The sequence below is a fragment of the Triticum urartu genome, chromosome 7A (genome assembly GCF_056163025.1).
Source record: "Triticum urartu cultivar PI428250 chromosome 7A, HENAU_Tu73, whole genome shotgun sequence".
In the NCBI taxonomy this organism is placed as follows: Eukaryota; Viridiplantae; Streptophyta; class Magnoliopsida; order Poales; family Poaceae; genus Triticum; species Triticum urartu.
In genome coordinates, this window is record NC_141879.1 from 27,064,225 (window position 1) to 27,088,081 (window position 23,857).

Here is a 23,857-nt window from a genome sequence, read left to right on the forward strand (position 1 = left end):
ATCACCAACTGTGAGTTTCTGTTCCCCGAATAACTGCCGCCTTCTCATTTGTTGCCAAGCAAGGTGCAATTTTCTGCTGCTACAGAATGTTAAAGTGTATGTTCCCTTAACTGCTGTAGGATGTAGAATGGATTCGCAGTGCTACGATGAAAAATATAACTAACACTTAGTTTTGAGATGATAGAGGATCCTATGAGGCTAGGACCCCTTCTTTTCTTGGAAAAACCCACATGGAAAGGTGTCTGCTTTCTTGGGTTTATCTCTGTTATCCCAGTAGGCTAGACTCACAGTGATATTAATATATTAGTAACATGTGGTATTTATTTAGCTGTCATGATAAGCTTGCCCTTGAAATAGTCGATGCTTATCTAACTGTTCCGAATTTATTCATTATATCTTCAAATGGCATATATCTACACTGAATCAGGACTTCACTTATGCAGAGGATTACTTGCTGCTGAATTCCTTATGCGGAGAACTTATGTAACTATTGACGGATCTGTGCGTGGGCACCGCCACTGTTGGGATCTCCGCCGGCGGCAAATCCTGCTTCCCCCGGCCCTCCTCTCCGGCAAAGCAGGTACCTTTCCTCCTACCACTCATCCCAGTAGCAGTCATGTCCCGTGCTTGGTCCAGAGACACTGTTCTGACAATGGAATTTTACCCAAGTATTAGAGCCATGTGGAATTACCAACTGAAACACAACTATACATCAGCATAATAGATAGTAAGCTAGTAGTACATCACAACTCACTACTTCAATCTAGGGTAGCTTGAACAACCATATTACAAACAGCTAGCACTAATTATTTCAGTAAAGTAGTACTCTACTCTGCTACTAGCACACATGGTTAGAACTTACCGTAGAACAGAGTTAAAAGGCCACAATCCCATTGACCCTGTGCTTATTCCTTGTCTGCATTGTTGAGCTTCCCATATTATCTTCACCAATCGCTCTTGAGGCCCTGATGTTGGAACTGCTGCTCATGAAGGCCACACTTGAAATCGCCAGCCACAAATGAAAATAAGATCCAAAGAAGGGATACACAAGGCACAAGGTCAGCTGTCGCGATTGGCTGCATGCTAAGCAGAGGTCATGCGGCAATTCTGCCTCAGTGGAAAATGCCGATAAAGAGGTCAGTGGATGCATGTCCAAGCTGCCTGGATGTGAAAATGCGGATCACAAAATGGTTCATCCCTTGTGCCCTTATGTGTTACAAGTCACCCCACACTCCAGTGGCTTGAGCGCATCTCATTGCATATGATCGCGTTTTGGCGATTATCGCACACTTCTCACCTAACCTTGTGCAATGAGGGGTGTTAATAGTCTTGCTCTGTAGTAGTGTGAAGATCTGGAGGACAGAGGCTGTGGCCATGGCCTCCTTCAGTCTTCTGGTTCGAGATCTGTCTCCCTTTTGCTCATTTGTCTGCCTTTTTTTTATTTTGAAAGCTGTGTGGGTTTTAATCTAGAAGTTGTGAGAATTTTTTTGTAAGCTGTGAGGAATTTTCTAATAGGTTTGCAAAAATTTCTTCAAATTAGTGAATGCTGTGTCCAAATTTCTGTAAGTTGTTAAGTTCCTGAAGTCGTGTGTAATTTCCGAAACTTGATCTAAAACTAGCTTTTTAAATCTTTTTCTGCTAAACTTGAAAAAGTTCACAAAAATAATTACTTAAATTCTTTTTTTATTGGAAGTCTAACTCGTGCCCGACATCCCTGCTGTGTTTGTCAGAAAGTAGCTGTCATGTTTCTCCACGGCGGGTAAGGCTATGCCCATCTGTTTGTCTAGCAGCATCTTGCAGTATCTTAAACAATAAAATGTGGTCCACTCTAACCACGATGATGGCATACATGAAATATATGCCCCAAATGATAACATGCCATGCATATTAAAGTAAAGTATATCAAGACATTTGATTTGAATATCTGATATGAAGTCCTTACCATTTCAGTTCGTGCAGTACTCTAATCACAGGTCACCAGGAAAACTTATTTCGGTTGCCTTACCATTTTGAAAGACCAACCCTATTTTCATTGCCTACTGAGAAAAACAAAGGCCATAATCTATTACCATATACTCAATTAAAAGCCCAACATGGTAGAAATATGAGAGATGAGCTAGAAATTCCCAGGAAAAACTAAATAGCCATCGCTCTGTTGAATCCTCCTCTAGTTGACAAGTATGAAAGTGACATAGTTGTACATAAGCATCATCTAGCCATTAGATTTTTATAATTCTACCTAAATATCATCTAATCGTTGATTTCTTAGATTACTATATTGATTAGTGAAGTGCCAAACTCTTAAACTTCAAAGCTTCTGTCTGGAACTTGCAATTTTACTGTAGCTAATGAAGGCAAAGTTACAGTGCTCTTATAGTGAAACATATATCATGAGAGTACTAGTTTCAGTTTGAAGGACTCATGGTGCTTGTTTGTTACTTTTTAACTGTAGTGGTTAACACAAAATGCTAACATGCATAGATGCTTAGCACCTCAGATGAAAGTGGATCTGATCACATGCATTAGCACCAGTTCCCAATAATTATTTTATTAGATGATTAAAGCCGATACTATCCTATCCTATCTAGATGCATGTAATCATCTTAATTGTGGTTAGTGGCTCAAACATGTCTATGGAGTGCAACGTGAGTTTGGATGTAGGTAGCTGGCTCGTAGTGTTGCGAAGATGCCATCAAGTCAGACCAGCTTCGAAAACAACGGCATGCCAACAAAGGCACAAGGCAGCACGCAAAGTGCCAACCAACTGGGCTAATATGCACTCCTTCCCAAAACAAACTCTAAATTATAAAAGAATCAATCTAATTAAAAGATTGTAAACTTCAGGAAACAAAATGTGGGAACTTAGATGATTAGCAATGGACTGACCGGTTGATATTTTCACACACAGCTTAATGTCAACGGGAATTATCTCATCTGAAGCGAACGTTCAGTACTAATGCGCGACACGAGCCTGTGAATGTGACGTCATGACGATAATGTAGATGATGTGACAGTGCACACGACCATCGCGCCGTATTGCTGTCCTAATGTCGATGGTTTGCACAGGTATGCATTGCATTTATTTTTTGTCCGTACTCTGTCAGTAGCAACACAATAACCTTATAGAAAGATTCTGTTCCAAGCTAATCCAGCTCAAAAGAATATGCTTATATGGCTGCCACCACACATGCATTACATCTAATTTTAAGTATGTATTCAGGCTTTGTAATTTTACAGTGCAATACTTTGACTGATCTCCATGCTCACTGGCAGATAAAGGCTTCTCGGGATTCCGAGAACCAAAAATCTGCCCCGACCTCTGGTTTTCTATAACAACCATTCGGATGAAAGAGCGAGAAAGAATTTAGCTCCTTATTAATGCGTATCATGTAGAGACGTAAAATACAGTTGCTAGTGTACGATGGATTCAACCACGCACTGGCACTAGTAATAATACTTCTTTCTTGTCAGAGACAGGATATACGGACGTGATTGCACATTTCTAACTGCAGAGCCATAGGGATATAAAATCGCCATGTATATTTATCTATATGTATCCATCGATTCCCAGTTTACATGTGGGAGGGCTCTCTGTTCCAGCTACCGAGCACTGACCCCAACACACCCCATCAGCTGTGCAACGACTGGTAGTTGATGATACAAAGGGGGAACTGATTGATTGATCGATCAAGCAGTCAAGGTAGCTGTAAATATATCACATCCAGTATATTTCCGTAAATGTAAGTAAAGCACTGGTATTTGATAGACCATCTTCATCATTGTGTCAAACAAACCACAACCAATTGATCTTCATGATTATACTTAGACATTTCACATCTAAACCATCACGACTGTATCTAGTATCTATACAGGTTATAATCGACAGGTCATCATAATTTTATCTGAGCAGATCTACCACGGTTGTAATCCAAACTTAATTCCCGTGCTGATTTAGTATCACGAACAACTCTCCACCAGTTTACCATACAAACTATCATCGTTTGACTTGGAATGTGAACTGTAATCTTGCACACTGCTGATCTATTCTATAAAATACAGTGTTTGGTGCATGATTGATTCGACAGCTAACAGTACAATTCAAAGAGAAAAAAAAGTTATTCCATCTGATTCATATTACTTGTCACACAAAAGGATGTCACTAGCACTGAAATACGTCTAGATACATCCGTTTGAGCGACAAGTAATATGGATCGGAGGGAGTATGTATGAATGCAGCAGTACATTTGTTGATGCAAGTTGGGAATGTTTAATCATGTATTAAGCGTTCAAGGTAGGAAGTTGCCCAAGTCTTGTCTGGTCACACAAACTAAACCCAGGCAGGAGAATGGATATAAAATTGACCATAGAGTGCTAGTCTTGTTTGGTCAGACAAACTATAGGAAAATGATTCCAAGTTCACATGTGGGTGGGCCCTCAGTTCCAGCTAAGCCACCGTGCATTGAGTCTTGAGACTCTTGACTTGGTAACATACATTGGTTGTGGGTTGATATATAAATTCAAGCGAGAGCCCATCAATCTGATAGCAAATTAAGCAAATGGCACCCATGTCCTCCAACGTCATGGAAGCCGGAGCTACACAAACCGCCGAGCAGGGCCATGGCGGAAGGGAGGCTGGCAGTGCAGCTAAAGACGAGGACTCTAAGCTGTATGAGTTCAAGGAGCAGCTCCTGCTGCTGTCGACTCTGGTTGCAACGGTGACGTACGTTGCCGGGCTGAACCTTCCCGGGGGATCCTGGGAGCAGGATGACCCGGGAGGGCATATGGCCGGCGACCCGATCCTTCGGGATACCCACTACCGCCGGTACCTCGCCTTCTACTACTGCAACGCCACCGCCCTCGCTACATCGCTCGTGGTCTCCCTCATACTCATCATCCTGCCGAAGAAGAAACAATACTGGACACTGGTGCTGAGGATGGTGATGGTGCTCGACCTACTAGGCCTCATGGGAGCCTATGGTGCCGGGAGCTGCCGTGATGCATTCACGACTATCTACGCAGCGGTAGCCTTCTTCATTTTGGTATTGATCATCATTTATGTTTTCTTATACGTCTTGCTCAATCGTGATGATGAGGTCCACCCCAACTCCACCCCCACTGCAACTCCATCTCCATCTATGCCTCCAATTCCTACTCTGTCCACCCCAAGTCCATCTCTATCTCCACCTCCAATTCCCACTCTGTCCACCCCAACTCCATCTCCATCTCCATCTCCAATTCCCACTCTGTCCACCCCAACTCCATCTCCATCTCCATCTCCAATTCCCACTCTGTCCACCCCAACTCCATCTCCATCTCCATCTCCAATTCCCACTCTGTCCACCCCAACTACATCTCCATCTCCATTTCCAAACCCTGATTCCTATTCCTACTCTCACTCCATCTCCAGTTCCAGCTTGAACCGTGACTCCAACCCCAAACCCAAGTTCAACTTGAACCCTCACTCCAACCCCAAACCCGATTCTAACTCGAGCCCTGACTCCGACATCAAACCCAACTCCATCTTCATCTCCAAGTCGACCTCCTTCGTCGATGCCGTGAAGCGAGTCCAGGCAGAGAATGATGTGGTGAGGTCACTCGCTGACGTCAAGATGCAAGCAGAGAAGGAGAAGATTGATGTGCTGATGTTACTTGCAACCTTCGCAGTCACCATCACATACGTTGCTGGGCTCAGTCCACCTGGTGGGTTCTGGAGCAGCACCCAAGATGGACACCGTTTGAGCGACCCGGTGTTACAAGCCCGTGGCCGGTACCGCGCCTTCTTCGTTTGCAACACCACTTCGTTTGCCGTGTCCCTGCTCATCATCGTGTTGCTCTTGGAGAAGAAACTGCTCAAGAAGAAGCTGCTCAAGAAGGAGCTGCTCAAGAAGAAGCTGCTCATTATCACAGTTCGGTTCGCCCTCTATGTGTTGATTGCTGTCGCTTTGCTGGGCCTCATGGTAGCCTATGCTGCTGGGAGTTGCAGGGAGACTGATAATACTGTCTTTGTCCTTACCCTCACTGCTGTGGTTCCTATCTGTGTGTGCCTCCAACTGGCATTTGTTACTTGCACCAATTGTTGGAAAAGACCCGCAACCAAGTTTGGTGATGTCTTGGGATGGTTCAAGACTCCTCGAGGTATGGCTGACTACCTACCTACCTTATGTTACTCTGGTTATGAAAGCTTGATTATCATTTTCGATTTTGGGGATTTTGGCATGCATATGGATATGAACGTGGTCAATATATCAACAACACAATTTTGACTGTTAAATTTCTGTTGCTTAGAAAATCTAACAAAACTATGTATATACATGTATATTAATTTTGCATTTTAAGGGACCAATTTATGTGCACGTGATGATTTTCAAGTACCGCAATCTATGTATTTGTTTTCAAGTATACAATTTTCTGGATATATCTGTTATTTGGTTGCATGGCTAATTTATTGAAAATAATATAATATCAGTATTACCATCCTAGTATACAATGTTTTGATTTATTTACTATTTATTTGCATGATTAATTGACTGAATAAATATTCACAGGCACCTCCACAAGCACGGACATCCAGCTACACATTCATAACACCCGCTATCTTGTTATGCTCCTTGCTACTCTTGTGGTGACCATCACTTACCAAGCAGGACTAGATCCGCCTGGTGGCCTGTGGCTAGATAGCCAGGATGGGCATACAATCGGCCACCCGGTGCTCCAAACGACACATCCTACTCGATACCATGTTTTCTTCTACAGCAACTCCGCAGCTTTCGTCACATCCTTGGTCGTCATCATGATGCTCCAGAGCAAGTATCTGCTCACACGGCACACACTTGAAGCAGCCCTAGTACTGGACCTATTTGGCCTCATTACTGCCTACGGTGCCGGAAGCACCAGGGACTTAAACGCGTCCTTCTACATCATCGCCTTGGCAGGCATTGTCCTTGTCTATGTCATTGTCCATATCACAATAATAGACCATGCCCCTGAGCCAGAGGGTGGCGATGTTGCAGTAAAGCATCTCGATGACAAACGCAAGGTGCTACTGTTGGTTGCTATCTTGGCCGCTACCCTCACATACCAAGCTGGTCTCACCCCGCCTGGTGGCTTCTGGTTAGCAGATGACCAAGGGCATGGTCGTCGTGCGGGCTTCCCTGTCCTTCACGACAATTACCCTCGTCGTTACCATGCATTCTTCTATTGCAATGCGGCGAGTTTCATGGCATCCGTAACACTCATCCTTCTTCTTGTCAATCCAAAGCTATACAGGCCAGGTATACGTTGCTATGCGCTCTATGTGTGCATGCTGGTGGGCATGGTTGGCCTCATGGGTGCCTATGCCGCTGGAAGCTCCCGGCATCTTAAAACCTCCATCTATGTATTATCCTTGGTTGTCGCAGTGTCAGTCTTCATAGCCTTGCTGGTACCCCTTTTCCGGTACATCTGCAAAGACAACAGCACCAACAATATCGCCATTCCTGCCACCGCCACCACCGCCCCCAACAATACCAGCAATGCCGCCACCACCGCACCCAACAATACCAGCAATGCCGCCACCACCGCACCCAACAATACCAGCAATGCCGCCACCACCATCAATGCCACCGCCACCGCCAACAATATTGCCGCCGTCGCTGCTGCCACTTCCACCACCACCATCATCACTACCAAGGAGAACGATAAACTTGAATACTTGATGTTGCTAGGAATCTTGGGCGCAAGTATGACATACCAGACTGGCCTAAAACCACCGGGCGGCTTGTGGCAGGACAACACCAATGGACACTCTGCTGGCAACCCCATCCTCCACGACATCAACAAGCACCGGTACAATGCTTTCTTCTACAGCAACTCCACTTCCTTTATGGCCTCAATCGTGGTTGTCGTCATGCTTCTTCCATTGACAATTCAAAAGAAGTTTCACGGTCACAATCTGCCACTCTGGCCGATGCACACGGCCATTTTACTGGACATGATTAGCCTCCTGGTGGCCTATGCAGCAGGCAGTACTAGGAAGTGGGAAACCTCCAGACATGTCATGTTCCTCATCATCCCTGTGTTGCTCTACATTGCGGTCTATGCATTAGCGTCAATCTTCTACCACAGGAAGAAACAACGTGTGTTGGAAAGGTCAACCCCGATTCTACCCCAACTGGCAGAGTCAAGTGATTCTTTGTCAGGTCAAATTCGGTAGTTCAATTTTTGGGGAACAATATACAGAAACATGTGGAATGAACTGAATATGTAATTTTGGGACAGAGTTTATGAGATATTGAGCACCAATCTATATTTGAGATATATCGAGTTATTTATTTATATGTTTATTTATGCTTTGGCATTCCTTCCGCTCGCCGGAGGGCTCCCTTTTGTTTGTTGGTCCTATTTAATTTACATGTTAACCCATGGACATACCTCAGTTCCAGTTTCAAAAAAAAAATGGACATACCTCAGTTTGATGTCAGGCTGCATATATAACCAAAATGCATGACAGAATGACAATGCTGGCCAGTTCAGCAACTCAGCATAACTGCTGCTCTTACAACTCCATGATTGCCAAGAATAAGTTCTTGAAGATCCGAATATCAGTCGAATCCCCTAACCAGATTTCTTAAGTTTTTTGGAACAAACGTCTTCTCTGTTCGGACATGAAAGATACAGCCGAGTTTTAGCTACCCGCTTGTCTTGAAGGTCTGCGTGGGGTTCCATGTCCTCTTGATCCGTGGTGGGTGCAAGCGTGTGTTGGTCGATGACGTCTTTGCTGTTGTGCCCACAGACACATGAATGGTAGGTTTGCTTCAGAAAACCACAAAGCTCTGCTCTGTATCTCAGTCAGTCTGCTGATTGCTCAATTTAGCCTGCAGGCTCCCGGTCTGAAACTATCGACAGTTGAAATGGGGAAACATGGTCACAGATTATGGATGGAAAATGCTGCTCGTTGCAAAATAAAGCTATGGATGTCTGGTACCACCACGAGGCCTTTTTGCTGGTAAACTGTAATTTGCAAAGCGAAACTGATGAAATTGCAGAGTTAATGCCATGTATGGTAGGGGTGTTATTTCATCAAATCAAATTGGCTGAACTTGGATAACAATATGTTTTATCCTCATTCTCCGTTTACAAACAAGCACAAACATAGTGGCAGCAACAGATAGAGACTACAGAGCAACTAATCTTCAAAAACTCTTCGGTTTCTCTCTTTCCAGAGATGCCAGGCGATGTAAGCCGCCAAAGTTAAATCAGCCTCAATCCTTGCAGGCGCACCGCTGTGCGTGCAAAACATCCTCCACCAGTCCGAAACTGAGGTTGTCGACAACCCACCATTTCGCACCCAGCCGTAGGCCCCTAGAGCTAGATGCCAAACCTGTCTCGCATAGCAGCACTGCAGTGTGAGATGCGCCGCGGTTTCCGGCTCCTGGTCACAAAGCCTACAAGAGTCATTGTGTGGCCATCCTCGGGCCTGCAGCCGGTCGGCAGTCCAATTTCTGTTCTGCAGTAGAAGCCACATTACAACTTTACCTTCCCTTCTAACTTGCACCTCCACACGCGGGCAACCCCAGGTTGCTCAATCCTGGCCAAGAATTGGATCTCATAAGCAGAACACGCCGAGTATCTTCCACTGGCAGTGATGTTCCACTTGATTTTGTCTCTCTGGTTTGAAAGATTCACCAATTGCAATTTTTCCCACAGGACAACGAATTGACATAGCTGCTCGTAACTGTCCAAGCGCTGAAGACCTTGCATCCATCGCGCTGTACGGAGCGCCTCTTTGACCGTGAGCTCTTTGAACCTAGCAAGCTTGAAAATATCAGGTGCCAAATGCAGTGGGGCTTCGCCATTGAGCCACCTGTCAGTCCAGAGGGCAGCTATGCTACCGTCTCCCAACTCGATACTTGTGCAACTGGAGAAGAGCTGCCGATCCGTGTCGTCGCACGGCGTCGCTGTGCACTTCCACAGCCTATCCTCTTCAGCCCACCGGAACCATTCCCACCGCAAGCGCAACGCCCTGCTGAAACAAAGTATGTCCTTCACTCCTAGACCACCAAGTCGCTTGGGAGCACAGACTAGCTTCCAGCTGACCAGACATTTCCAACAAATCATCCCTACAAAAACAGAGAGAGTGAGGTGGCTCTGTTTTCACAATTGCAGGTCTTCTCATCACGTTTGTTTGAGGAACCGTTGCCATCTAGGCCAGCAATTGACACTTGTAAACTCCATTTGAGATCTCAAAATGGCATAGCAGCTATCTACCTTGCGTCCGTTGCATTGAGGCCCCCTCTCCTTTGCCATCCGCTGCAAAGAAGTATCAGGATTCATCTCAGTTAGCTTCACCTTTGGCATGTCAGAGGCCACCAGCAGCGAACTTGGAAAGCTGACCCTGATGGCCTGTTGCAGCATGTCAATATGTCCAGGTTAATTAACAGAGGCATCTCATATGGTGTAGTACATTGCATTTTCCTCCACCTGAGTAAGACAGAGCGTTGGTTCATTTCATCAGTACCTGCATGTTAACAAGATGAAAACGGTGCAGGAACTGTAAGCATATGGAAAATCTTAAATGGCAACAACGAGAAGGATCTGTAGATGCACTGTCCAGTTATCATTTTATCAGTATGATCGCTTCATGGTTTGAACCTCAGATGCAAAAGGCGTCCTGTGGTCCTGCCTCGGAAAGGGATCCCGCAGCTTGCAAATCCACTTCAGAAACATTCAGTGTCCAGGTTATCCCAAGTTGAGAAATTTTAACTTCCTGTAAAATGTGGTGACAAAGGGGAGCTTCATTAAATTTTAAGAGACCAGAAGTGGCCAAAACTGAAATGAAAAAGAACCACTGTTTGGAGATGGCAATTAAAACAACTTATAGTTGGTGCGAAGAGACATTGGTATGAAAAGTTGGTGTTCACTGAAATGACCGACAAACATTGCGATGAACCAGCACAAGGCAATTTGAGCGATATATATACCAGCAACGAGTTGAACGTAGTGGGTAGTGGCAATCGAGTTGAAGAAGCGAGATGAACATCTTCCCTTGAAGGAGAGCAAACCTGAATCAGAGTCCAATAAACGGAGGGAGATTCAACGTAAGCAAGAGACTCTGATGCAAGCATATGTGTCTGCATGCACAGTGTCAACGGGAATTATGTGAGGCAATCACTCGGTGCGACGTCAGGCTGTGCCTTACGATGATAATGCGGATGACACTGTTGCTGCGGCAAATGTGACATCATCATGGATGACGTGGCAGTACACACTGTCACCGCACTGTATTGCTCTCCTAATGTCAACGGTTTGAACAGGTATGTCTTGTATTATTTTGTGACTGTATGCTGTCAGTAGCAACACAATAGCCTTAAAAAAAGATTCTGTTCCAAGCTAATCCAGCTCCAAAAGCATATGCTCATATGCTCATATGGCCACCAGCCCACCACACACATCGTGTAAGTATTCAGGCTTCATAATTATTTACAGGGCAATAGTTTGGCTCTTCTCTGTGCATCACTGGTTGGTACAGATAACGGCTTCTCAGGGGAATTCCGTGAATCAAAATTCCGCCATCCTCTGGTTTCCAATCATAACCCTTCGAATGAAACAGTGAGAGAAAGAATTGAGCTTCTTATAAATGTATAGAGAAGTAAAATACAGTAGTTCGTGCACGATAGATTAAACCACACGCTAGTAATAATACATTTTCCTGGTCAGCGACATGACGATATATGAACGTTATCGTACATTTCTAACTGCAAGTTGGGACTTGGGAGTAGTTCGTGATATTTAATCATGTATTGTGGGGGTCAGATCTCTCTCTCTCTCTCTCTCTCTCTCTCTCTCTGTCTCTCTGAGAAGCCATAGGGATATAAAATTGCCATGTCTCTTTCTCGGATTACATATGCAAACTGTACTTATCTATCAATATATAATCCAATTGATTCCAAGTTTACATGCGGGAGGGCCCTCTGTTCCAGGTTTCCAGCTACCCAGCACTGATCCCAACACACCCCATCAGTTGTGCAATGATTGGTAGTTGGTCAATCGACCGAGCACAATCCTCCTCCACAGTTATATATTGCAAAACAAATGGTGTCCAAGTACGAGAACGAGGCACCAGTACCAGCACAGTCGCCGATAGTTCGCCAATTCACTGGTTAGGGGCACCATTTGGATACGCTTCACTAGCATGGGCGTTGGTTCTCTGTGGTAACCTGTAGAGGAGTTACTTAATTGTATATATCTAAATAAGTCCTCATCCAGTATGTTTTCCTAAATGTTACTAAAGCGATGATATTCAGTAGACCATCTTCATAGTAATTGTTTCACACCCAATTGATTCGTAATAGTATTTAAACATGTCACATCTACAAATAAGAACTGGTGTGTCTTTCTAACTCTATCTATACAGATAATAGTGGACGGATCATTATAGTCTTATCTAAGCAGGTCTACCTCGGTTGTAATACAAACTTAATTCCCATATACTGATCTAGTATCACGAACAAATTTTCTACCCGTCTAAAATTCGATTGAGTTGGCAGTCTGAACTATATAATCTGGCATACTGATCTATTCTATAAAACACATTGGTTGGTGCATGATTGATTCGAGTGCACTAATAGTACAATCCAGCGACAATTTTTTTTATGTATGAATGCCGCTGCACATTTCTAAATTCTAACGAAGAAGATAGGAAGTTGCCGAGTCTTTGCCCGGCCGGTCACACAAACTGACAACTAGACAAGAAGATATAAAATTGACCATCGGGCATCGAATGCTAGTCTTGTCTAGTCACACAAAATATTGGGCAATGACTCCATGTTCACATGTGGGCGGGCCCACAATTCCAGCTAAGCCGCCATGCATTGACTATTGACTTGACAATACACATGGCTGTGGGAGTGTGGGATGATATATAAATTCAGCCAGAGACCTTCCATTTGATAGCAAATGAAGCAATTGGCTTCCATGGCCACGAACGACCTTCCTGTTGATGGCAATGGCGAGCCTCGTGCAATTTCAAAGCTGCACGGCAAGCCTTGTGCAGACTCAAAGCTGTATGAGTTCAAGGAGCAACTCTTGCTGCTGTCGACTCTGGTGGCAACGGTGACGTATGTCGCCGGGCTGAACCTGCCGGGCGGGTACTTGGAGCAGGATGACCCGGGAGGGCACATGGCCGGCGATCCGATCCTACGGGATACCCACTACCGCCGGTACCTCATCTTCTACTACTGCAACGCCACAGCACTCGCCGCGTCGCTCGTGGTCTCACTCATCCTCATCATCCTGAAGAGGAAGGACCATGTTTGGACAGTGGTGCTGCGGGTGGTGATGGTTTTGGACCTGCTCGGCCTCATGGGCGCCTACGGTGCCGGGAGCTGCCGGGATGCGTTTACAACCATCTACGCGGCGGTAACCTTCTTCCTTTTGGTATTGATCATCATCTCTGTTTTCTTGTACGTCTCGCTCAATGGTGGTGGTGAGGATAACTCCAACTCCAGAAACAATTCCAGCTCGCTCTCTGACTCCAACTCCAACTCCATATACGATCGTAAATCGAACCCTGATCCCAACTCCATCCCCATCTCCATTTCCAAATCAAACCCTGAATCCAACTTGAACTTGGACACCAAGAAAGAAGAGAAGGAGAAGATCAATGTGTTGATGTTACTCGCAACCTTTGTCGTCACCATCACGTACGTAGCTGGGCTGAACCCGCCCGGTGGGTTCTGGAGCAGCACCCAAGACGGACACCGTTTAAGCGACTCGGTGTTCAATCTAACGAGAAGGTTGCACGTCTTTTGCGAGAAGAGGAGATCAAATACTACCAGAGATCCAAAGCTGACTTCATCTTGATGGGTGATAGTAATACAAAATACTTCCAATTGATCGCCAATGGGCGGCATAGGAAAAAATGTATTTACAGTCTCCAACAAGATGAGGGGCGGATCGAAGGACAGGAGGAGCTCAAGAAGTATATCACCAAGTACTACAAATCTCTGTTTGGAGCGTCAGTTGAAGGGAACTTCACCCTTGACGAGACCCGAACGGATGATATTCCACAAGTCACGGCAGAAGAAAATGATATCCTAACGGCACCATTCTCGGAAGAGGAGGTGAGAGCGGCGGTGTTCCAAATGGAACATAACAAAGCTCCAGGGCCAGATGGTTTCCCCGCAGAATTCTATCAGAATTTTTGGGATATCATCAAGACCGACCTTTTGGATTTGTTCAATTGTCTTCATGCCGACCAACTAGACCTATTTAGACTTAATTTTGACGAGATTGTCTTGTTGCCCAAGATTAAGGAGGCCGAACGGATCCAACAGTTCAGACCCATATGCCTCCTTAATGTTAGCTTCAAGATTTTCACCAAAGTGGCCACAAATAGGTTAAACTCGGTAGCTGATCATGTTGTTCGGCCATCTCAAACGGCGTTCATGCAAGGAAGGAATATACTCGATGGCGTAGTAATTTTGCATGAGACTGTTCACGAGATGCACCGGAAAAACATGAGTGGAGTAGTATTCAAAATTGACTTTGAAAAAGCCTATGACAAGGTCAAATGGTCTTTCCTCCAACAAGCCCTAAGAATGAAAGGTTTCTTCGATAAATGGTGTCAGTGGATCCAAAATTTTGTAACTGGAGGTAGTGTGGCCATCAAAGTCAATGATGATGTAGGCCATTACTTTCAGACAAAAAAAGGACTACGACAGGGTGACTCCATGTCTTCAATGTTATTTAACATTGTTGCTGACATGTTGGCTATTCTGATTGAGCGTGCTAAGCAGGACGACCAGATAGAAGTAGTGCCACATCTTGTGGATGGTGGCCTCTCTATTCTGCAATACGCCGATGACACAATTCTTTTTATGGAACATGACCTAGACAAGGCTCGAAACCTGAAACTCTTGCTCTCAGTGTTTGAGCAAATGTCGGGTCTCAAAATTAACTTCCATAAAAGTGAACTTTTCTGCTTTGGAGAAGTTGTTGAGGCGGCTGCCGATTATGCTGACCTCTTTGGTTGCGCACATGGCCAATTCCCGATTAAATATTTGGGAATACCGATCCACTACCGGCATCTCACCATTGCGGAGTGGAAGCATGTAGAGGAGCGTCTAGAGAAACTATTGAGCAGTTGGAAAGGCAAGCTGCTCTCAGTTGGAGGACGACTGGTTTTGATTAACTCCGTTCTCACAAATATGGTTCTCTGTATGCTTTCTTTCTTCCAACTCCCAAAAGGGATCCTGCAAAGATTGGATTATTTTAGGTCCAGAATTTTTTGGCAAAGAGATGGAGAAAAGAAAAAAATATCAGTTGACCAAATGGAGCATGGTTTGTAGGCTAAAAGACCAAGGCGGCCTTGGAATTCATGACCTACAGGTCAAGAATGAGGCGTTGCTCAGTAAATGGTTGTTCAAACTTCTTACTGAGGATGATGTTTGGCAAACCATGTTGCGCAACAAGTATCTAGGCCAAAAGGCAGTGTCCCAGGCATATTGGAAACCTGGTGACTCGCACTTCTGGGCTGGCCTAATGGCGGCAAAGAAACATCTTTTTCGCTTTGGGTCTTTCGCGATAAAAGACGGGTCGGAGATTCGATTCTGGGAAGACATCTGGCTAGGCAATGCCAGTCCCAGAGAACAATATCCAGCCTTATATAACATTGCTCGCGATAAGAACAACACTATTGCGCACGTGCTCAGTTCATCCCCGCCGAACATTTTGTTTAAGCGGGATTTGATTGGCCCCAGACTTATGTCATGGCATAATCTTTTGTCCCGGTTGGATTCGATTAACCTGACACAAGGTCGGGATGTGTTTCGCTGGAACCTTACTACATCAGGGTCATTTACAGTAGACTCTATGTACCGTGCGGTCACACATTCTGAGGTATCAGTGAGTAATAACAAAAAAATTTGGAAGTCTAAGATTCCACTAAAAGTGAAAATTTTCATGTGGTATCTTCGTAAGGGAGTTGTGTTGACCAAAGACAACCTCGCACGACGCAACTGGCCAAGGAGTAAGAAGTGTTGTTTTTCTACTCATGACGAGACAATCAAACACCTATTTTTCCAATGCAAGTTTGCACGTTCTACATGGTCAATCATCCAAATAGCGTCAAATTTATATCCGCCCACAAGTGTTGCCAATATATTTGGTCACTGGTTGGACGGTATTCCAAATAGGTTTAAAGCGCTTATAAGGGTGGGAGCGTACGCCTTAATTTGGTCGCTCTGGCTATGTAGAAACGATTTGGTTTTTAATGGAAAAAATGCTTCTCCTATGCAGGTTATTTCCCGTCGTACACACTCGCTTCATATGTGGTCTATGCTACAACGACCGGAGCACCAATCGCTCTTCAAGGCGGTGTGTACGCGGTTGGAGCAGGTGGCTACGGAGGTTTTTTCCCAACATGGGTGGCAGCATAACCTCCGGATCGATCCACCACCACTTTCGACATAGGCATAGTGTCGGTCTATAGGACTTTACTGTTGCCGATATGTCGGTTTATATTTCATATTTTTTGTCAGACTTTTAGATTTAGCTGTGTGCATCTCAGTTATGCAGAGCCGGATGTTACTCATAATGTTTTATATCCCCCTGATGCTACATTCTGAGATAATAAAATCGCCCTTTATCGAAAAAAGCGACCCGGTGTTACAAGCCCGTGGTCGGTACCGTGGCCTTTTCGTTTGTAACACCACTTCATTCGCCGTGTCACTGCTCATCATCGTGTTGCTCTTGGAGAGGAAGCTGTTGAAGGACAAGCTAAGCAAGAACTTCACAGTGCGATTCATGGCGCCCTACGTGTGGATCGCCGTGGCTCTATTGGGCCTTATGGGGGCCTATGCTGCAGGGGGCTGCAGGGAAGCTGACAATACCACTCTTGTCCTTGCGGTCCCTGTCGGCGTATGCCTACTGCTGTGGTTTGTTACTTACAAAAACGGCTGGGAACAACTCACCGCCAAGCTTCACAAAATCGGTTGGGAACAACTCAAGGCCAAGCCTCACAAAACCGGCTGGGAACAACTCATGGCCAAGCTTCATGATGTTTCCAAAAATTTCAAGAAGCTGTTCAGCATTCTTAAAGGTATGGCTCCCGATATTTCCAAACTAGTGTGTCTAATAGTTATTCTACACCAATACTAAAAATTTATTTGAAATATCTTAAATTATGTACACGATATGTTGTAATTATGATTTCTTTAATATCCAAGTAACATATATTTTTACTACATCATTCAAAAATTATTATATCGTGTGCATTATTTTACAAGATATTGTATCATAAACATATATTTACGCGCTCTGTTGGAATAATTGTGCGTGTTGGTTGGAATCCCTTAATGAGTTTTATTTTTGTGCTTGATTTTAGGACATCCTACACATACATTTGCTAGCCCACTCAATTTGAATTATCGTTTTTTCATCATGAGAATAAGTTGACTCTTACTTCTACAATCGTCCATGATTTAAATTGCAACCAATCCCCTTTTATTATAAAGACAAGGAGGGCACATCACTCACTCCTCTATCCAACTATAACCCATGCAAGTGATTACAAGTAAAAGATTTCCTGCTTTCTAGAATATGGTGTGATCAAGCACACAGTAAATGGATGTCTACGGAATACTAAACATGTTTATATAGTAGTTATTTTGGAAAAATATTGATGTTTCCATACAAGAAGTGTCAGTAAAAGCATTACTGTGTAGCAGTAAACTTTCCAAAGCTTTTAACTATCGAATTAGGAAAAATGGCGGTAAAAGTTATTTGTGGAATTGGTAATTTGTGTGCGCCGTTTTACTGCAAGCTGGTGGAGATTAGCACTCCTATTATATACATGCATATTAATTGTCAGAACACTCTGAGAGACCAATTTATGTGCATATGATGATTTTCGTGTACGTAGATACATAGTATTTTAAATATACAAAATTATTGATTTATTTACTAGTTGGTTACATGTCTGATTGATTGAAAATAAATATGCAGGCGGCTGCGAAGGCATGAATGAACAACATGAACAAAATACCCGCTATCTTGTTATGATCCTTGCTACTCTTGTTGTGACCATCACCTACCAAGCAGGATTAGATCCACCCGGAGGCCTTTGGCTAGACAACCAGGATGGGCACAAGATGAGCCACCCAGTGCTCTAAATGACACATCCTACTCGGTACAGGGTGTTCTTCTATAGCAACTCAGCAGCTTTTGTCACATCCTTGGTCGTCATCATGATGCTCCAGAACAAGTTTCTTCTCAACCGACACACACTGGAAGCAACCCTGGTGCTGGACCTATTCGGCCTCGTTACTGCCTATGGTGCTGGGAGCACTAGGGACGTAAACGCATCCTTCTACATCATTGCCTTGGCGGGCATTGTCCTCGTCTATGTCATCGTCCATATCACCATAATAGACCATGCCCCTGAGCCGGAGGATGGCGCTGCTGTACTGAAGGATCTTGATGACAAGCGCAAGGTGCTACTGTTGGTTGCCATCTTGGCCGCTACCCTCACCTACCAAGCTGGTCTCACCCCACCTGGTGGCTTTTGGTTAGCGGATGACCAAGGGCTCGGTCGTCGTGCAGGTTTCCCCGTCCTCTCCAACAATTACCCTCGCCGTTACAATGCATTCTTCTACTGCAATGCGACGAGCTTCATGGCATCAATAACCCTCATTCTGCTCCTCGTCAATCCGAAGCTATACAGGCCAGGCATACGTTGTTATGCGCTTTACGTGTGCATGTTGGTGGGAATGTTTGGCCTCATGGAGTCATGGGTGCCTATGCTGCTGGAAGCGCTCGACAACTGAAGACTTCCATCTATGTATTAACCTTGGTTGGCATGGTCTTAGCCTTTATAGCGTTTCTAGTAGTGATTTGCTGGTTCATCATCAAGTCTGAAGCCAGCAGTAAAGATGGGAAAGATGAAGCAGCTCATAGTAATACTGACAAAAGCATCAGCAGCAGCACCAGTACTACCACACCAGCATCAGCACTAGTGTCGCCGCCGCCGACACCACCACCACCACCATCATCACCACCACTGTCACCAGCACCACCACAAGCAACAACAATGGCAGCAGCAGCAATAGCAACACCACAAGCAGCAGCAGCAAGGACAAGAATGACAAAGCGAAAGAAACAGTTGAATACTTTATGTTGCTAGGAATCCTGGCTGCCAGTATGACATACCAGATTGGCCTAAAACCACCGGGAGGCCTGTGGCAAGACAACAACAATGGACACTCTGCTGGCAACCCCGTCCTCCACGACATCATCAAGCGTCGGTACGATGTTTTCTTCTACAGCAACTCCACTTCCTTTATGGCCTCAATCGTTGTCATTGTCCTGCTCCTTCCATGGACGATGACCCACAAACGGAAACAGCCACTCTGGCTAATGCATATGGCCATTTTGCTGGACATGCTTAGTCTCCTAGTGGCATATGCAGCAGGCAGTACTAGGAAGTGGGAAACATCCAGAAACGTCATGTTCATCATCATCCCCGTCTTGTTATACATTGCAATCTACGCAGCTGCGTCAGTCCTCGTCCCGAAGGAAGGCCGAAGTTGCTGGACATGCTTGACCACCTGGTACGTACGTGGCAGGAAAACAGGAAGCAGCTTACACAGTCTTCTTCCACAGGAAAGACCGTTGTGGCAGTGTGAACCTTGAACCCCAATGCTATAATGATAAGTGCACGACAAACCTGATGTCATGTGATTCTTTGTATAATCCCCAGGAAACATGTTGGAGGAACCACATGTTTGTAGATCCTTGTCTAAGTTCATGAGGAATTGGATCCAAGTGATGTAGCTAGGCTCAACCACGATCACAGTGTGTATATTTCAGATTCCATATTTTGGTATTGGGACATCTGGGAGGGACTAGTTTGTAGCATCTGTTTTCAGATAGTCCCTAAGGGGTGTTTGTAGCATCTGTCTATCTATTCGGTATTGTGAATGACATTCTATGTATGTACTGGTCTAGTATCATGCACAAAAGACATATATGGTCACTAGTCTGGTGTTCTTCCGATCAAAATTGTGCACCGCACATTTGCTAGTAACTCGGGAAGCAATTTAATCAGTTGGTATGTGCCAGTTGTAGCTGATAAGCCTCTACATTTAACAAGTACCACCAGCTGGGTAGCTGGATGTCATCTCATCTCAACATTGCAAGTTGTTATATATATCCATTTGGAATCTCACTGAGCATCCTGATTTGACAAATATATCTGTTGTACACACATGAGCGTTAATCATTTGGCAGCTGAACTATCGCAGTTGACATCATTAAGCTAGGTTATAGCCATCAATTCATTGTGAGAATTGACTTGGATTTGTTAAGCGAGTCTCGACCAATGAAGCCACCGTCTTGGCTGCTGGCTGGGTCTGGCTTGTTCTTAGTTTTGTACAGGCAGAAGTTAGCTGTACAAAATTTATTTACATGAAGAGCAGCTCACTTTGATGGCCTCAATTTGGCCCAAAATGAGTAGAAAACGTAGCTGTCTAGTTTCATCTCTTGTTTTCTGGCCCTTCTTTTCTTTGCTTCACCGTAAGTGCAGGAAATTGATACACGCATGATCTATAGGTCTGCATTTGTTTAACATATAGCCCGCCTCTAACGTCGATAAATCTGATGGTACCTTCATGTTCTCAGCAAGCAAAAGAAGGAAAGAAAAGGGAGGACGTGCATTTCCAAAAGCAAAAGAAAATGCAAATTTTAACATGGTCCCTTTTACATCCTCTTTTTACATGTGAGATAAGATGGTAAGAGTTAATCATGCCACTAATTAATGAGAACAATAGCTCAGATATACTCCCTCCGTCTCATAATGTAGGATGTTTTTTTGACACTAGTGTAGCGTTAAAAAACCTCCTACATTATGGAAGGGAGGGAGTATTTTATATTCTTACTTCTCATGTGAAAAGGGAAGGTAAGAGGGACCATGTAAAAACTGCTCGTTTTCTTACAAATAGCGTCCCAGAAAAGCGACCATAAATGGTGTTTTTGTTGTGATAGAGAGCAGTTGTTGTTTTTTTAAAGGAGGATGTACCCCCGGCCTCTGCATCTGGACGATGCATACAGCCATATTATTAATTACTAGAAGAACGCCTGTGCGTTGCAACGGGACCACATTAACTTTAAGAGTTCAATATTAATTATGTTAATAATACATTTAATATTCTCATACATATCAAGTGACACTGGCGACCTTTTTTGTCAATTTAGCAACGGGCTCAGTTGCAACGGGCTCTTTATACATATCAGACAACTCGCTACTACTTAAACTACAACTATGGCTACCAATATTTTTTTGTCAATTTAGCTCAGCAATAGTGCCTGGCTTAATAGACTGCTTTGCATTCATCCCCTCAAAAGACAGAGAGAACCAACTCAACATGTCAGAAGATTAACAGAAATTTCATTTGTATGGCATGAACATATAGCAGGAGCACCAACACATAAATCAGCAGAGAGCTGAGCACAGCATGCACACACTCGGGCCATCTATATCATACACACACAGCAACGCACACACGCATCACGCTGGCATACACATACAGAAAAGCAGGCACACACGCATCATGCGCATTGGCCGGTGCGACGCACGCAGAGCAAGTACGTACGCACGGAGAGCAAGCTAGCAAGCACGCACGCGTCCAACCCCGCCGCAGCATGCGCTGGCAGAGGTGAGGCAGCAAGGGAGACTGCACATTGAAGCTGCCCATGCAAGGCTGGAGGTGCTGGGCCGGCGACGGCGGTGTCGGGACGGCGCTTGATTCGTTCCCGGTGGCGTGGAGCTTGGGGCGGCAACGCGGCGATAGCTAGTGCTCGGGGATGGGGGTTTGGGGCGGGGGCAGTCGACCCGATGGCTGGCGAAGTTAACGGGCTCGGGCGGCTGGAAATTCGGCGGGTGGCGGCGGCACAGCGCGAGGATGGGACAGGCGGAAAACCTAGCGGGCGTTCAACTACTAATACCCATGCCTTTTTTAGGGGAATTGCTTATGAAAATAACGTGCGACGACGACTTAGCGAGCGGATCCCCTTAAAAAAGACATAGCGAGCAGATTCCATTAAAACTGGTAGGAATGGATACGATTGATGACGTTGATAAATAATGGTGAATGTTGGCCTAATTTACTATCATCATGCATGGAAACGAATCATCAAGAAAAAGAATACTTCCTATTACTACACTCATAGGAAGCTTCCTAATCTCTGCTACCAAACAGTTTCTGCCCAAACAAGGAAGGAAAGTTATGGACGTGATTCGGAAGGAAACAAACGTTATGAAGATTAATTAATTTAGATTTGATCTTTAGAGATTGATTGTGATTGATTCTTTTACATAAAGACATTACTAAATAATTTGCGTCAGTATGGAAAGTTCTGATCTGTTCAGTTTTTTTCGTTGTGTGAGAGGGTGAAGTGAAAATAAACCGATGAAGTGGGGGAGGCGATGAAAAAAATCTACGACGGTTAACCTACGAAAAAAACCGGACGAAAGTGGTGGGACGAAAAAAAACCTGGAAGCGAGACTACCAACTGCTCCATTAGGAGTAGAGATTCATAAAGACCATACAAGGTGATACATCAATAAGCCTGAAGCCACCATCTTGGCAACACCGTTGCTACTCCTATCCCGTTGATGAAGGCGTGCCGAATGTCTGGGCCTAATACCAAACAGACATCGCACCAAAGTCTAACATCTAAAGCCGGGTGTCCCATCAAAGCCACTACCTGAATTGGGTCCCACACCGGTCTGCCACACTCCCAGTGAGCACCGCACGCTGCAAGGGCCGTCACCTCCATCTCCCTCAGTCCATCCTCAGAGTAGAACCAATGCATTGACCTTGCTAGGCCTCTTTGCCATCAACGCCACCATGACGCCAGATAGCTTCCTCCTCCTGTGCGAGTCCATCTCCAATACGCGCCCATCGCCGAACCTCCGCGGCGCCATGCCGCTAGGATCCGCCGTCGGCCTTACGGTAGATGTAACACCGCTCCTCCTCTTGTCCCCTCCAGCCAGCACGTGCTCCAAAACGATGCCCCTAGGAGGGACAACGACATCGAAGGTCCCATCATCATCCGATCCGGTAGGACCCAGATCTAGGGTTTCCCACGGAGAATCACGAGTGGGGCGCCATGACATACAACAATGATGCCTCTAGAACGGAACGACGTCATCGACGCCGCCATTGTCCGACATGACCGTAGTCAGCGCGATTTTCACCGGAAATCACGCCCCCCCGATCTCGCAGCTGACTGAAACCGGATGGAGCTTCGCCGTGAAGACCAAAGTCGCCGTCGGCACGCCGGCATGGAGCCTCCAGCCGCCCCTCTCCGGTACTCCACACGCCACCGGTTGCCACGCCAGATCTGCGGCTTCCGACGCCCATCTCCAGACATAGACTCCACCGAGGGGAAGAGCACCATGCCCGCCATGGATCTGGCCGCCGCCGCACAGGCAAGGGACACCGCCCTACCTGCTGCTCGCGGATCCAACACCGAAGTCGCCCCTGTCGCCTCCGGGTGATCCTGCAGCCCCCTCCGTGTCCGGCCCTCCACGCGCAGGACGAGGCACCGTAGCACCACCGCTGGACCTACATGCGCGCCGCCGCGCCCCGGATGAACGCGCCGCCGCCGCCCAAGGACGCCCACCAGCGTCGAGCCCTCGCGCAAGGAGGAGATGGGGCCTCGCCGCCGCCAGCACCTACCGGGCTTTGCTCGGCGGCGCGGATCGGCGGCGGCGAGGGGAGAAGAGGGGCGGGGGGACCTGAGGCGCCGGCGGCTAGGGTTGCCCCCTCGGTCGCTCGCGGGGGGAGCGACGCAAGGAGGGCACGGGTGAGTTATATTG

The 23,857-nt window shown here is 45.6% G+C and overlaps 1 protein-coding gene and 1 pseudogene across 2 annotated transcripts; both read left to right on the plus strand.

Moving 5' to 3' along the window:
* Nucleotides 1-443: 443 nt before the first annotated feature.
* LOC125526847 (uncharacterized) lies at nt 444-8,313 on the plus strand. Of its 2 annotated transcripts, XM_087531848.1 has the most exons (4): nt 444-580; nt 2,909-3,066; nt 3,274-6,135; nt 6,546-8,313. In XM_087531848.1, the coding sequence occupies exons 3-4, from the start codon at nt 4,557-4,559 to the stop codon at nt 8,189-8,191; spliced, it is 3,225 nt and encodes a 1,074-aa protein (XP_087387974.1). In that variant the 5' UTR covers nt 444-580; nt 2,909-3,066; nt 3,274-4,556; the 3' UTR covers nt 8,192-8,313. The 2 variants fall into 2 exon arrangements, with proteins under 2 accessions (XP_087387974.1, XP_087387973.1); XM_087531847.1 differs by having other exon boundaries at nt 2,909-6,135.
* Nucleotides 8,314-12,945: 4,632 nt separating this feature from the next.
* Nucleotides 12,946-19,777, plus strand: LOC125518160 (uncharacterized; annotated as a pseudogene).
* The last annotated feature ends 4,080 nt before the right edge of the window (nt 19,778-23,857 follow it).